Consider the following 16,171-nt stretch of genomic DNA (forward strand, 5'->3'; position numbering starts at 1 on the left):
GTGATAGAGACAATAACTGAGCCCCAACACAAACTCCAAGGGAACAGCTCTGCCATTACTCTGACATCAAAGATCCGATTTATCATTTCTGTCTGCAATTCTAATTACTTCATCACTGTGATATCTAGACTTGACAGACAAGTTGGAGAAAGCAGCTAATTCTCATTTCTGCTTTGAATCCCTTTTAACTAGGAAGAAGCAACTTGGTGGTTTGTTCTTGGTTATCATGTCACTCTTGTAGGAAAAAAATTGCTTAAAAAAGATATGTTTTAACACTGGGTTTCTAGAAGACACTAACTTGTTCTGACCCTTTGGATAAGGGGACTCTCAATAGAGGATCATTTTCCTACAGTTGCTGAAAGTTTCTATGTTGTCAGTTGCAGCAGGCCTGTCTATCATAGCTGCCAAGGTAGTTCAGAAGCTCTCCAAGAGAGTTTGCCTCTTGCTCTCTGAAGTCTTTATATTACCAAGGTATAAAATAATTCAGCATTCATGTCCTGCCTCTACAATGTTGTTTGCTGAATGCCTACAAACTGATGTGAGCGATTCTGTATATGTGATGGAAGAACAAAATGAGGGCATCAGGCACTTTTTCCTGCAACAGTCCAGAGATCAGCACTAAACATCTGTGCCTGATTCACTTCTGTTCTGTGGCCCTGTTCTGTTTCTGTCCACGGGCAACACATTAACAGTTGGATCATCATTGTAAGACAAAGCCCTGGTTTCAGCTCAGGGCCAGGCTGGCTCACACTGCTCTGAAATGCATACAGTACAGATGCTGCAACTAGATAAGCCTCCCAAGATCACCATGAGTGATAGTAAAATTAGGATTAAATGAGCAAATATATTACAAAAATGATAGCTGATCTGTGTAATAATGACCTGTCTGTCCCCAAGAGAGTGCAATAAGCACTAATTATGTTGGATTAAAATGGGTTTTTACAGCTACATTTTAGAGCGAAGTTGCAGGACTACATAAGACATCAAAGGACAATTAAATCCACCTCCCTCTCTGTCTCCAAGGCATGTTCAGGCATACTTAGCCTCTACATGGTATATATTGTCTTGACCCATCCAGAAGAATTTCTTCAAATAATGGATTTACAGTTTCTTTAGGATAGACATGAAATAGCTCCTTAAAGAACTCAGCTTGAAACAATCACTAAGCATCATAAGGGAATGGGTCTTGAGGGGTCTCACAGACAAGAATGGACTTCACTGAAAACTTTTCCAAGATGCAGACCCTCATTTCTCGTGATGAGTTTCTGAGCTGCTCCACTAGCAAATGCAGAAGGAGAAATCCTGTCAGTGCTTCAATGCTCCTTATTACGTTAAGATGTATGCACCTAACCTGTATTTTGATTACAAAGTTGAGAACCGTGGAGGTATCTGGTGATAACAGACAATAATATTAATAAAGAACACAACTATTCAGGATTCTTTATTTTTTTCTTTTCACTTAATGTTTTATAAATGTGAAGTCTTTATACAGAGTCCTATGATTAGTAAGAATAAGAAGAAAGAGAATCCAGACTCCAGAACTTTTGTAATGGGACTATAAATCAGCTGTGTCATAAAGGAAAATCTCAAACTCCACTTTCATTGATCATCTCTTAATTTGTATATGAATCATGCCAACTCTTAAACATGCAATCCAAGTTAGGTTCACGAATTTTTCCAAAATAAATGGTTCTGTAGGCCTTTCAAAGGCCACCTGGGCACCACAAAATGTCTTTTCACAGAGGAATTAGGTATACTGTAAAGCCCCGGGCAGTGGGTTGAGAACGGCTCTGTCACATACATTCATTCTGTTTTACCAAAATTTATAGTGAGAACTGCATCAATTTGACCTGTTATGCTAGCATTCATGAGTAAATTCAGATCAAATATTAAGGAGATGTAACAATACCATAACACAGTTCAGATATAATTAAAATAGAAAATTCTAGAGGATGTGGCAAACAGGAGCTCTGATGCACTGGCAGGTATTCAGATCAAGAATGAAAAGTGTTTGCTTCCAGGTTTGGCTAAAAATAAGTTGATTTGAACAAATATGACTCTGAAAATGTGAGAAGGGTTAACCTGTTGCAAGTCTAAATTAAATACATAGCTAATCTCTACCGCCAGCTTTATGAGCTGTAGCTGATAGCAATAAAATAAATCCTTGTTTACCATTCTATGAATCATGTCCGACATGTCTGATTTGAACCATGTTATATTTGATCTAATGTTTGCTGTTCCAATTTTGAGTGCTGACGTTAGGTTAATGACTCACCTCAATAAAACATCAACCACTTGTAAGAGAAGTTGTTGTTTCCTGTTCTAGCCAGTTGACTTGTGTACTCAATGATGTGAAATCACTGTTCTGAAAATCCACCCGTGTTGTGCTTTTCTGTAGCACCCACTGCAAGACAGTGGGAGAGCCAGATCCTGTCCTATGGTCACTTAGGCTAAAAGTGACAAGAAGGGGGTCAACCAGCTATCCTGTCGGAAAATTTATAATTGCCCCAGCATAAAGTAGCACAACCTGCTCTACAAGCTCTATGGGTACCCAGCCAGCCCCAGTGGCACCATGCCATGTTTGGGAAAGGGTGAGTCTGGAGGTCTTGGAGATCCTTGCAGCTACTGTCAGGAGGCATGTGCAAAAGCAGACCTGGGGCTGCTCTGAATATTTCCAAGAGAGAAAGGATTTCTGGAGGTCCCTGATATCGGAAAGAATAAAAGTAGCATTTAGTCCAGCTTGCCTGACCCAGTGAGAAGGGACAAGTATTTCAATACGGAACATAACAGCAGAAAGTCCTAGAGCATCAGACTGCATCCTCCTGGAGTGTCTCTTTCAATCCCAGTGCTTTGGCTCTGTTTGTTTTTGCAATTGAAATATTACCAGAATTCTTTCAATTAAAGCTGCTCCTTTTCAATCCATTCCAGCTCCCACAAACAATGCATCGTGTTTCAAACAATGCAGCTGAATGTGGAAATTATTCTGCAGAACACTGGACATAACCTCAGGTAGTACTGTGATAAGCCAGACCATTGGACAAAACAGAGACTAGATTAGAAAAAACTGGCAATGCTGAAAGCAGCTTTCTATTTCTTTCATGTGTGGGTATATGAACACACGTGTATATAATATATATATATATAAAATAATAGAATCATTTAAGTCGGAAGAGACCTTTAAGATCATCAAGTTCAACTGTAAACCTAACAATGCCAGATACGTATGCAAGAGACACAGGCACCCACTTAAAAGGCTCTAGCTCCTGGGTTCTCTCTGTTAGAGGGCACTTCACTTTTTTTTCTAAGCATAGCAGTTTGTCTTAAAAAATTTAGCTAAGAAAAATAATAAAATTTTTAAAAATGGTGCTCCACTTACATTCCAGTCTATAGTAACAAAGAAAGGGTGACGTTTAATTTCTTCCACTCCATCGAATCCAGCACCTGATGAGAAAATGAAAGAATCAAAATGAAGTCATGCTTAGAAGAGTGCTGCATGGCATCTTTTCTCCAGCTTGCCTCCCCACCCTCTCTTTTCTTCTGACAAAGTCAGAATCACCGTCTAAACATTTATTCTAGTCAAGAAACCCTGAACAGCGCGACTGCCATAACAGTACAAACTACCATAAATACAGATAAGGGCACTTCATTAATAAAATCTGATGGCTGAAGGGTTTTGACTTTTCTCCAATGGAGGCTGGTGCCAAGGCTGAATAACTGCTCTCTTCAGGCTTCAGACAAGATGTGGGTTTTCAGCCTCAGCAGAGCACACGCACCAGCAAGGCCAAGAGAGGCCCTGAGATGTCCTGATACTATGGCAGGGGGGGTGGTGGTCCCCTCCACCCCCTAGGGCAGGGCTGCTGCTGCTCCCTGCCACCACTGGCCTCCCTTCTACCTGCACCCACTTTCAAATCTTGTCTCATTACCTGTTTTCCATGGGCTTGGGAAATTGCACTACAAATAAATTCAGACTCAAAATATCAAAGGCCCCAAATGATTTGAGGTAAGCCAGGGATTTTAGGTTTCAAATATTGTCTTCAGAATTGCATGAGTACAAAAAGCATCACTCTCAGTGGTATGTTTCCTTCACTGTTAAATTTCTGTTACATTACTCTATAGGAAAATTAGGGAAACTCTTCTGAGATCTGGTAATGAATCTAATCGCTTCATTACTTTTGCCATATGTCTTCACTGAAGATTGCCTTTTTTATTCCTTTAGTTGAATTATTTTGCTTCAATGCCATCACAAAAACCAACAGGTGTTTAAGTAATAATTAAACAACTGTCAGAGATGATTTAGCATGCCATTTTGGGGGTTGATTTGACTGGAATAACATCTGGAAGCAGACTTTTGGAATCAGTTCCTGAAAGGTACGCCACACTTCCGTACATGGATGCTGAGCGTCCTTGATTCCCAAGGGGACTTAGGATTCATAAGCACCTTGCAAAAGGCACTTAGCACCTCAGAGGATTCAGCATTTTATACACAGTATTTGTACTTTCTGAAGATCAACATTAGAAGCAGCTTTAGAAAGGTCTTGTCAGCTCAAGCTTTTGTAAAATGTGACATCTGCTCTCCTTGTGTACAAGACATTACTGATGTTTGCCAAGACACACTGATCAGGAATGGCTTCCTACAGCCCGCTTAACATTCACTGATGAATGGATACGAAAACCAAACACTTTGTGAACATAACAAGCAGGATTGTCTGTCACACCTGCTGGATAATAACGCAAAAGGAATGTTGTTCTGATTACTTCCCTGTCCTGGTAATCTTACAGTGTAGACAAACGTAAGTGGTGCACACAAGGATAAACAATCCCAGCCTGCCATACAAAATTGTGTTCTTGGAGGTGATCATCCCCCCCGTCAGGAGTGAGATCTTTGGGTTCTGATGGACAGTTCTAAGGAAACACAACATGAAATCAAATCTTAGAGAAAAAAAGGTAGAAGATCATTACATTGCCACTGTACAAATCTCTTGAACACCTACAGCTTGAGTATGGAATGTGGTTGACATCCTCACCTATCAAAGGGTATATTTATTAAAGGTAGGAAAAATCAAAGAAGGGCAACAAGCAATGGTATGGAATGATTGTCTTTTCAACCTGGAAACACATGGCTGAGGGGGTATACGACAGAGATCTTAAAAGTCATTATTATTTGGAATGAGGTGATTTGGAATGAGGTGATAGGGATTAACTCACATTTTATCCAGTACAAGGATATAGGTAGTTAAATGATGCTAGCAGGAATTGGGCACAGAACAATCTGGAGATGCTTTCTCAAGAAAAAGTTAGTTGTGTGATATGGAATTCCTTGGAAAAGATTATGTGGATGCAAAATATTTATATGTATTCAGGGAAAGACTAGAAAAGTATGTTGAAATTAAATCTGTGGAAGATTACTTCATCAACAAACCACAAGAGGTTCAGGAACCCCCTTGCATGAGCTTAAAGCAGGTGTAAACTGGGAGAGAATTGAAGTATCACATATGCTTACTCTATTTTTACTCTTCTCTAGGCAGTTGTTCATGGTCACTGGGTACTGAACAAGAAAATACTAGGACTTAGACAGTAGTAAGACTTGTCCTATGTCTTCCTTAGCATGGTTTTTTCAATGTACAGTCTAAAGTCTGCACTAGATACACTTGGCAGATTCATTCTGATTTTTGCAATGCCAACAAAAACATGAAACCAACACAATTACCCTGAAGAGAATTACATTAAGCAGCTCTTCTGAGAATAAATATCTGTGAAAAATGTCTTGCATTCAGCAATGGTGACAGAAAACTTTGTAATGTGCAGTAGTTGCTCTTCGCTACATAAGGATGAAATCCAAGTGCCAAATTTATTTCAAAGGACTGGAATAAATTCTACAGACATTGTAAGCTACTGGTAGCATTCCCTAGACTAAGGATAACTGCTGATACATTCAATCTTCTCTGCTCTGTCCCTTACCTTCTGTATCGCTTTTCCCTCTTTTGTAGGCTTAGGGATACATCATTATATGATGGGAATAACCCACCTTTTTTTTTTTTTTTTTTCAGATGATCCATTTGAAAGCCACAGTTTTTGCTGATGTTGTTATTTTTTCCCCCAAAACCACAGAAATCAGAACCAAGGAAAAAGCCCACCCATAGCTACTTCTACCAGTGGACAACTGCGGTGTGCAGTAAGGAATGCAACATGCATCTGACACAGGCATTTGTTTGAAAAATTATCATTTTCCACCTGGGGCCACATCAGAGCTCTGACACAGAGGGCATATGTTGTTAGGAATGCCAGGGCTTGACTCCATCTCTGGTTAGTTAAATGTATTACAGAGATTTAGGAGAGTAACTCTGTGAAGAATGGAGTTCCAATTCCGAGCAGGCGGTTTTACATGATGGAGAAGGAAGGTTCAGTGCTTACTGCAGTTTTTATTCCCTGATCTTCCTTGCCATGAGACCTGCTGGTGTAGCCCATGGCTCCCTTGCACATAGCCATGTCTTGTAGCCACAGGCAGCGGTGTGAGGCCTTTGTCCTCACCCCAGCGGAGGACAGCTCTGGAAGCCTGGAGAGGCAACCCTGACCCTGCTGCAGAGGTTCATGGGACAAGTTAGGCATTGCTGCTTATGGTGGAGTCTCTGGATTTGCTAAGCAGGTTTCAGCCATCCATCTACCATATGCAATTCTATAGTAGTACTGAAAAGTGATGTTCTTTCATGGAGAAAAGAAGCACAGGAGTACCTGGAAAGTCCTGTTTCATGGGCATGGACATTTCGTGGCATAAAGATGAGTATTTAGCAGACTGCCTGAAGTGTGGGACATGACATGACTGCAAACCTTTCACCTTCCTCTAGGTTTCTGGTTGTTCGTTTAACTTCAATTTAGTAATCAAGCTTATCTGTAAAGAATAATCAGCACAATCAAACCTACTGCCTGCAAATATTCCTACACACCATCCAGTCCCACAAGGGTCCAAGAAGATAAATAATGCTTTCAGATCAAATTGCCAGTTTAAATACATTAGAGAGTGCACAGATTTATATAAAGGCAACGTCATGTTAATAAGCGAGAACTTGATTATCTAATATTGTTTTATGCCTGTAATAAAAGTGTCCATGAACAGTAAAGGTAGAATGTTTTATTTGTAATTGCTTTTGATTGTTAAATCATTACAGACAACGTGAGCCTTGAAATATATTAAGGGGAAAAAGGGAGACCTACAAAATTTCAAAGTTGGTTATTTGGATAATCAAAATGTGCAGAAAGAGTTTTCAGATTTTTAGTTTCTGATAATAAAATTTTGGTGTCTCCACAACTCCGTAATCTTTTTAGTGGGCTAGATTTTTTGAAATGCATTCCTAAGGTTTACAAAAAAGATGAACAATCACTCTGACAAAGGTGAAACTCAGTTTTTAAAAGTCATCAGCTTAAAAAATTGAAACCCAAAGTTTTCTATGTGTCAAAGCAGAATTTGTCTTCTCCAAGAACATGGGATTAAAGAAATAATAACTATTTATTTGGCTCTTACTCTGAATCTATTGGTGTATGCTTTTGCTCTATGATTTCTTGGCCAAGCTTCTCAATCACAAGGACTCTGGAAGCTTTATATTGCTCAGTAGTGCAGGGAGTTCCTGAAACGCTCTTTGCATTCATTTACCCACCTGAATAAATCCAGGCCTCAAGGCAAGTAAGAATTAGTTCCTTGCCTAAGTTCCTGGCAAGGTAACGAGCTAACATCTTCATAATATAATTTCCTTTCCAAGATGCTTTCTCCTTATTTGCCTGGATATTCCAGTTAGTGTCTTCGAGAATTTAAAATTATGCTTGTCCACAATCTGAAATTTGTTGTACTTATGACAGAATGTTTTTGGTTGGAAAAGACCTTTAAGATCATTAAGTCCAACCATTAACCCAGCTCTGCGAAGTCCACCACTAAACCATGTCCCTAAGCACCGAATCTACATTTCTCTTGAATACCTCCAGGGATGGTGACTCCACCACTTCCCTGGGCAGCCTGTTCCAAAACTTGACAGCCCTTTTGGCGAAGAAATTTTTCCTAACATCCAATCTAAACCTCCCCTGGGGCAACTTGAGGCCATTTCCTCTTGCCCTGTCACTTGAGAGAAGAGATCAACACCCACCATTCTGCAATCTCCTTTCAGGTAGTTGTAGAGAGCAATAAGGACTCCCCTGAGCTTCCTCTTCTCCTGGATAAAAACCCCACTTCCCTCAGCCACTCCTCACAGGACTTGTGCTCTAGAGCTTTCACCAGCTTTGTTGCTGTTCTCTGGACATGCTCCAGCACCTCAGTGTCTTTGAACATTGTGAAGTGAGGGGCACAAAGCTGACCTCAGTATTTAAGATGCAGCCTCACAAGCGCCGAGCTCACCTACCTGGGTCTTGCTGGCCAGGATGCCATCGGCCTTCTTGGCCACCTGGGCACACTGCTGGCTCATATTTAGCTGGCTGTCAACCAACATCCCCAGATCCTTTTCCACCAGGCAGCTTTCCAGCCACTTGTGTCCCCAAGCCTGTAGTGCTGTATGGGATTGTTATGACCCAAGTGCCGGGTCCTGCACTTGGCCTTGTTGAACCACATACAACTGGCCTTGGCCCATCGATCCACCGTGTCCAGATCCCCCTGACGACTCCTCCTGCCCTCAGGCAGATCAATACTCCCACCCTACTTGGTGTCATCTGCAACTTACTGAAGTTGCATTCGATCCCCTTGCCCAGATCATTGGTAAAGTTATTAAACAGAGCTGGCCCCAGTACTGAGCCCTGGGGAACACCTCTAGTGGCTGGCTGCCAACTGGATTTAACTCCATTCACCACAACTCTTTAGGCCTGGTCATACAGCCAGTTTTTACCCAACAAAGCATATGCCCATCAAGCCATCAGCAGCCAGTTTCTCTGAGAGAATGCTGTGGGAAACAGTGTCAAAGGCTTTACTAAAGTCTAGACAGGTAACATCCATAGACTTTACCTCGTCCACTAATCAGGTCACCTTGTCATTGAAGGAGATCAGGTTTGTCAAGCAGGACCTGACTTTCATAAACCCATGCTGACTGAACCTGATCACCTGCTTGTCCTGTACTTCCTTCGTGATGGCACTCAAGATGATCTGCTCCATAACCTTTCCCAGCACCGAGGTCAGACTGACAGACTTGTAGTTACCCAGATCCTCCTTCCAGGCCACCTTTTAGATAGGTGTCACATTTGCTAACCTGCATTCAACTGGGCCCTCCCTGGTTAGCCAGGGCTGATGAAAAATGATGGAAAGTGGCTTGGTGAGCACTTCTGTCAGCTCCTTCAGTATCCTTGGGTAGATCCTATCCAGCCCATAGACTCGTAAGTGTCTAAGCAGGTTGATAACCATTTCCCCTTGGATTGTGGGGGCTTCAGTTTGTTCCACATCCCTGTCTTGAAGCTCAGGAGACTGGGTACCCAGAGAACAACTGGTCTTATTAATAAAGACTGCAGCAAAGGTAGCATCAAGTACCTAACCCTCATTCTTTTTCACTATCTCTCCCCTGCATACAGTAAAGGATGGACATTGTCCTTAGCCCTCCTTTTGTTGCTGATGTATTTATAGAAACATCCTTTATTGTCTTTCACAGCAGTAGCTAGATTAAATTCTAGCTGAGCTTTGGCCCTTATAATTTTCTCCCTGCAAAACCTCACAACATCCTTGTAGTCTTACAATACTACCAAAGCTGTGCTACGCAAACTGTTTGTACAGCAAACAGTGGATAGGCTCAGAAAAGAACAGACAGCACCCATAACAAGGAATGCCAAAGGAAAGAAGAACTTTCATTCCTTAAAAGTTTGTTCTAAAGAGTTAATATGGGCACCAGAACTAAAAATAGAATCAGGTAAACTGGATCACTATTTTCCTTCTCTGCCTTGTCTGAATATCTTGCATCAACTGTAATATTTATTTTTCCATTAATTCAAAGCTTCAAACCAAAGTTTGAAAGCAAAATTTTAGAATACATCTTCAATCTTTACTTCCACTTTTTAAGACCTCAAAAATGAAATGGCAAAAAGCACGATGGTAGTCAGAATAAAATGATTTACAAAGCTCAGCATCTTTTTTATTGCTAATGTTAAAAATACTTTGGCACTAAATACAAACACTTTCTAAATTTGCAAACTTCTGAAACAAGTGTAGGATCCATAATATGGTTCATTTATTTAATCATGCTTCAATAATTTTCCAAACATTTTTCAAAACAGGAGGTCTAGTGCCTGCTTTTCTTTTAATATCAGACAATTATTCCATTCCCAGAAAAAGCTAAAATCCACAAAGTTGAAGCAATCGTTTTATCTCTTGACTTCTGTTCAATATTTAGGCCAACCTAAGTATTTCTTCTTGCATTAACAGCAAGTCTGTTTTCACCGTCCTTTGTGCTGATTCTAAATCAGTTAAAACAGAGAGAGCTTTCAGAAGCTTTGCATTGCTGTCCCTGCAATGTTAAGACCTATTTTTTCTGTTACTCTTTTAGATTTTTATGTCCTTGGATGTTCGTGTTATAAATAATCTCTTCCTTTCTTGCAGTCTTCCCAGTATTTCAATAATCCTGAGGTTTAAAGCCTTGACCCTTAGCAATTCTCCGTTACTAAAAGGGAGACAATAAGGGGGCTAGAACTGCCATGGCTAAAACTAAGCATCGTTGCTTATTTTGGTGAGTAGCTTTTTATTTAAGGATCAGCATCCAGAAAGTCCCACTGCCTTCACTGGAGCCCCATTTTGGATGGATAGCAGTTTGTGGGAAGCCACAAATGAGCAGAGCAGAACAAAACCAAGAGACAGAGAGAGGGAGGAAACATCAGAAAGGAACAGAGGGACGGAGTGGGGAAAGTTTATATTTGCTGCAGCATCTTATTTTTCTGAACATAGATTAAACCTAGAAATCTCAAGACTCTAATTTTCTCTAATGTCAAGCAAATTGCTTGAGAGCAATTGAAACCTGCTGAGAAAATGTGGTTTTGCATTATCATCTCTGCAGTGTATCAGACTACAAGAGCTACTGTTTAGGTCGAGAGGTAAAAAACCCATGGGAGGGCATTCCCTACGTGCACCATGCAGGTCTCCACTGGGGAGGAGAGGGCCCACAACCATTTGCTCACCTCCCCCTCCCCCAGTCAGATGGGGGAGAGGATCAGAGGAAAAAGATAAGAAAACCTGTGGGTTGAGATAAGAACAGTTTAAAAACTGTAACTAAATGAAATAATGATGCTACTAGTACTAATACTATGTAATGATGATGATGATGACGATGATAATATGTAATGAAAAGGAAAACAGCAGTGGGAAAAACCGTCTCAAATACAATTGCTCACCACCTGCTGACCAATGCCCAGCTAGTCTCCAAGCAGCAAGAATCAAGAGCCAGAGAGAGTGAGACTGTGAGAGCCCCCTGGCCAATTCCCCCAACTTATATACTGAGCGTGATGGTTCATGGAACGTAATATTCCTTTGGTCACTTGGCGCCAGCTGTCCTGACTGTGATCCCTCCAAGCTCCTTGTAGAGAAGCAGCTGGGAACACAGGTGCAGTATGAGAAATGGTGAAAGTCTTTGACTTAATATAAACATTGCTTGGCCACAACTAAAAACCACTGTTTTCGATATTCTTCTCAGCATAAATCCAAAACACAGCTTTGTACTAAAAACATCACTTATCAAGACTTTTCTCAGCATGAGTCCAATACATAGTCTCATACTAGCTATTGTGACAAAAATTAACTTGATAAGACTCTTATTTTTCCATGTAAAAAACCTGAAGACCAAATTCGCAATGAAAGTCATACACCAGTCATTGTCCATGACCTCATGAAATGGAATGAATTTCTTAATAAAACTCCAAAACAAAGGTACAGGTGGCATAAGACACATGATCTAATACACCCTTCTAGTTTATCACAATTTAAATAGGATTATTAACAAAGTGGGAAAACATGTTAGTAAGAAAGGAGATAATACATTTACGGTAATAAAAAGCCTACTGTGAAAATGTTCCCAGCAAACAGAACAAGACACCACTGAAACATATTTGAGAATGGGAGAGACAAATTCTACTCCCTTTTTCTCCCCACCTCAAAATGGCAGCTAAATTACAGAGAATTAAAGAGAGATCTGTTTCTCAATTGCCTGTATCACCATGTGCAGCAGTTATCTTAAACCCTTCATAAATACTGGTGGTTTACTCCCCTTCCTTACTGAAAAAATAAAACACAAGCTAATACCATGTTTTAGATTCCAATGGTTTGCCTGTGCTCCTTGCAAATTGCTCTAGCAACCCTAAAGGTTCAGTGCACCCAGGGAAAGAATGCAAAATGCTGCATAATGAAGAGGATAACTGTCAGGGAAGATGCACCAAGAGAAATGATCACCACCTGACAAGGCAGAGCGCACATAACAAATGCCCTGATCAAATGCACACTCGTACCTAATCTGTTGGAGGGGTTCCTTTTGAAGAGGGCTCGCAGCAGGCTCTGGGCTTCTATGCTCAAGAACTGCGGCATTCCCAGCTTGGCTCTGAAAGAACACAACACTTGAAAAGAAAATAGATTTTTCAAAAATCTTCTCCATCCCACTGTGGTTTAAAAAGTGGAATTGTAGTAGTCAGGAAGGACAGAAACACGAATTTGATGACCAAAGACTACCTAAGCATAATGCAATACAGAGTGAGGACCTGATCTTGTTCTGTCAAAATTAAAGAAGGTTTTACCACTGGCTTCACTAGAGGTAGAGTAGATTTAATGAACTTCATAACATACTTTGCAACCTAAAAAGGGCACTTTCCTACAGAAATATTTTCAGTTTTTTAGCTTGCGGAAATAAATCTGGGAGTCAAGAGGAATTTAAACAAACTTCATGAAAATAATGATACTAAACCACATAATGATTAAAGAGAATAAAACTTTTCCCTTGGCAATTCACTGCTAGAGAGAAAAAAATGTAATATTGAGCAAAGATAAACTTCAAATACTTATGTCTGCACTTAATATTAAATGAATGGGAAATTTGTAAAGGAATATATTTGAAACTTGGCAACAACAAAACATAAGCTGTCCTGCAGAGATCTGACTTCCCAATTTTGTGTGGATAATGACATTATTACAGAATGTAAGAAACATTTCTTTTGTAAGGCCCCCTCAGTATTTCACTTCCTACTATTTATTCTGAAGGCAATTTTAGAGCTACAAGCTGGCATCAGCTGTGCATGCCTCACCAAATACATGCCTTCCATAGCTTTGAAAAATGCATTATGCACATTATTATTCTCTTCCCTTCATATACTCAGGACCTATAGGCTGCCCAGAGGGTACAGTTAACTCACAGAGGGACAAAAGCAGTTTCGATACTCACTTGAGAATGAGCGCCATTGTCTCTTTCCTGTCTTTTCCCTGGAAGGGTAACGAGCCCGTCAACATCTCAAACTGTGGAACAGCAACAAAATGGTAAATCAAATGGTTGTTGAGGTGGTCTGCATGGCTGACAGACACCACACCCACCTTCTATTTCCAACACAACTGAAAACTTGAGGAAAAGAAATGGTCCAACAAACTGTACTTTGGAAAAAAATGACACAAGAAGTCTGGATTATGCAGAATGTGAAGGTCAAACATGACTGTTTTGTTCAGGAGTCTCGTTACAAACTGTTTACGTTGATTCTTGGGATCAAATTTTGGCATGTTTGTGAAGAAATGTCATATATGTTGTTTCCTCCTGCAGCTGTTATATGGCCAGTGCTGGAGATGAGATATTTGGCTGGAGGGACCCTTAGTATGAATGGATATGGCTGTTCTTAGGTGTTTGGCATAGTCTGTGGTGCAAGGAAAATGGATTCTACATGCCACTCCCCATCTTTTTAGTTTGAGTTGAACCACCTTTTAGACTGTATATTTGCACCACTTAGAGATGCCACTGGTATACTTTGCAAGAGAAAACTGCACAATCCTCATGTTCTCAAGGCATTTGAGTGCGATTTTTTTTCTCCTGTTTTGGTTCCCTGGCTCTATTCAATGTTGAATTTTGCAAGTGTCACATCTAACTGAACCCAAATGGCAAAGCAAAACTCAGCAAACATCATCAATTATTTGTCTGACTTACGCATGAATACATCAAGCAGTTATGGTTCCTTTGAAAAAGATTGGTGTTGTCAGTAAATTTCACTGGAATTTCACATATGTAACAAAAAAACCAAACCAAACCAAAACCAGCCAAAGAGGCTTGTCTAATATGGATTCAATACCAGGTCTTTCATGCACCTCTTGTGACAGTGTTTTGTGAGGGTATGAGTGGCAGCTGGTTCCTCTGACTAACAGATGATGAGGGTTATGCATCACCAAACACAAAGAAACCAGGAACATAATGCAGCCTGGGCATGAAGGAGGACAATGTCCACTGAGGATCAGGAGAACTGTTACTTGCTTATGTCTGTGACTCAGGCTTTGGATATCTTCTACTATAATAAGTACCTACTAATTAATATTCATTGCTATAATTAAATACCTGTTAAGGCAGGACAGACTCTGCAACCCTTATGCAGTTTTTGTACCTTATCACACAAGTAGCTTCACTGCTCTCAGAAAGCGTTTTTGTGCAAAAAAGTGTCCTTTCATTACCAAAACCTGTACCAGGCTGCCCCACAGCCTGACTCTACCTTTTTCCCAGATTAAGTACAGCCATACCCTAATAAAAATAGAAGAAAACATAAGAAAACTGTAACTGTGAAATTGTTATCCTAGTTTTGGGATTGGGGCGGAGGAGAGGCTTAGAAGCCAGACAGCTAATTGACTATAATTAATTGCAGGATTAATTTGCATTAGTAACAAATTGCCTTAAGGCAACAAAACACATGGTAGAAACAAGGAAAAAAAAACTTTTACAAAGTCAGTATGTCTGACAAATATAAACAAGGTTTAGAAAACACAAATGTGTTAACTCTTACTTGATCTAGGAGAGTCAAGAGAAGAGCTGCCTGGTAGAGCTGTAGGAAAGCAGCTCATCTTCCAGAGAGAAACAGGATGAAGGGAGAATTTTTAAAACTGCCTAAATGCACTGGAGCTCAAGCACTATTTTAAAAGTAATTCTGATCAATTTGGGTCTTAGTCCTGATGGAAGTGTTCAAATATACTGGGGGTGAGGGGTAAAGAGCATTGCTTCCCAGGGCAGCAGCAGAAGCAGCACATAGTATGCCAAACCCTCCTCATGATTTCTAAAGAGTTTACATGCAGGGTAAGTACCTAATGTTCACTTACACTTGCTCATGCTACTTTGTTGTTGTAATTAATTTAATAGCGCTAATAATGCTACAGCTCATTTATTTTGGCAGAAATGGGCTTAACACTGCTGATGCAGATGATAAAGATATAAGCAACTGCTTGGTCAGTGACTGTGTGGAAAGAAGACAACCGTAGCTCACACCCACCAAGATATCTCAGAAGGATCCACAAAAAGGAAGGAAGGACGGAATTTAATTTGCAGGAGGAAGCAGGGGAAATGACTGTCATGGAGGCTGGAGAGAATATTTACCTCACTGCACTAACGGCTGGCACTTTGTTACCGCATGTCTCCAATTATGCAGGTCTAATGTTGAGATTAATTCAGAAGAAATGCACTTCACATCAGTATTTAAAGTGAAAGGCAGCTACAATGAGTTAAATGTACCAGAGCTTTTTACTTCAATGGACTCAATTGAGCAGCACCTGGAAAAAAACACTGGTTTCTCAATTGCAGTCCTGATTACATCTGTTGAAGGTTAAAAATAGAATAACAAGATTGAAAAAAAAAATTAAATACTTCATCTCATCAGTTAAAGCTACCTCTTTACCACACAACAACCTGTTTTCCCGCTTATTTTTTAAAAAAAAATCAAAATTCTTGCTAAACCTAAACATGCAAACAGAAGTGAGCACTTGCTGCTAAGACCCTTGCATGTAAATAGAGAGTTGTATGGGTCACAACAGGTTGACAGGGAGCTGAGCCTAGGTGTGAAGAAACTCTACAGTATTTTTGGCTATTAAAGCAGAGCCTATAGTTTTGCCAGGAGACTCAGTTTTCACTCTCCCCACTTCCCCATCTCTATACACCATCTGTTTGCTCCTTGCCTCCCAATGATTCTCTTCCTGGGTATTCTGGAGGGCCACCTTCTCTTAGACAGTACTTCAGAA

The 16,171-nt window shown here is 40.3% G+C and overlaps 1 protein-coding gene across 1 annotated transcript in view; it reads right to left on the reverse strand.

Moving 5' to 3' along the window:
- The window catches only part of RPS6KA2 (ribosomal protein S6 kinase, 90kDa, polypeptide 2), a 73,177-nt gene that overhangs the window by 40,195 nt on the left and 16,811 nt on the right, over nt 1–16,171 (reverse strand). The window contains exons 6-8 of the mRNA XM_010148161.1: nt 13,365–13,435; nt 12,442–12,530; nt 3,377–3,441 (exon numbers count right to left, since the gene is read on the reverse strand). Coding sequence (XP_010146463.1) covers nt 3,377–3,441; nt 12,442–12,530; nt 13,365–13,435 — 225 coding nt within the window. The remainder of the gene's footprint in view (nt 1–3,376; nt 3,442–12,441; nt 12,531–13,364; nt 13,436–16,171) is intronic.

The sequence above is a fragment of the Eurypyga helias genome, unplaced genomic scaffold (genome assembly GCF_000690775.1).
Source record: "Eurypyga helias isolate BGI_N326 unplaced genomic scaffold, ASM69077v1 scaffold10990, whole genome shotgun sequence".
Lineage (NCBI taxonomy): Eukaryota > Metazoa > Chordata > Aves > Eurypygiformes > Eurypygidae > Eurypyga > Eurypyga helias.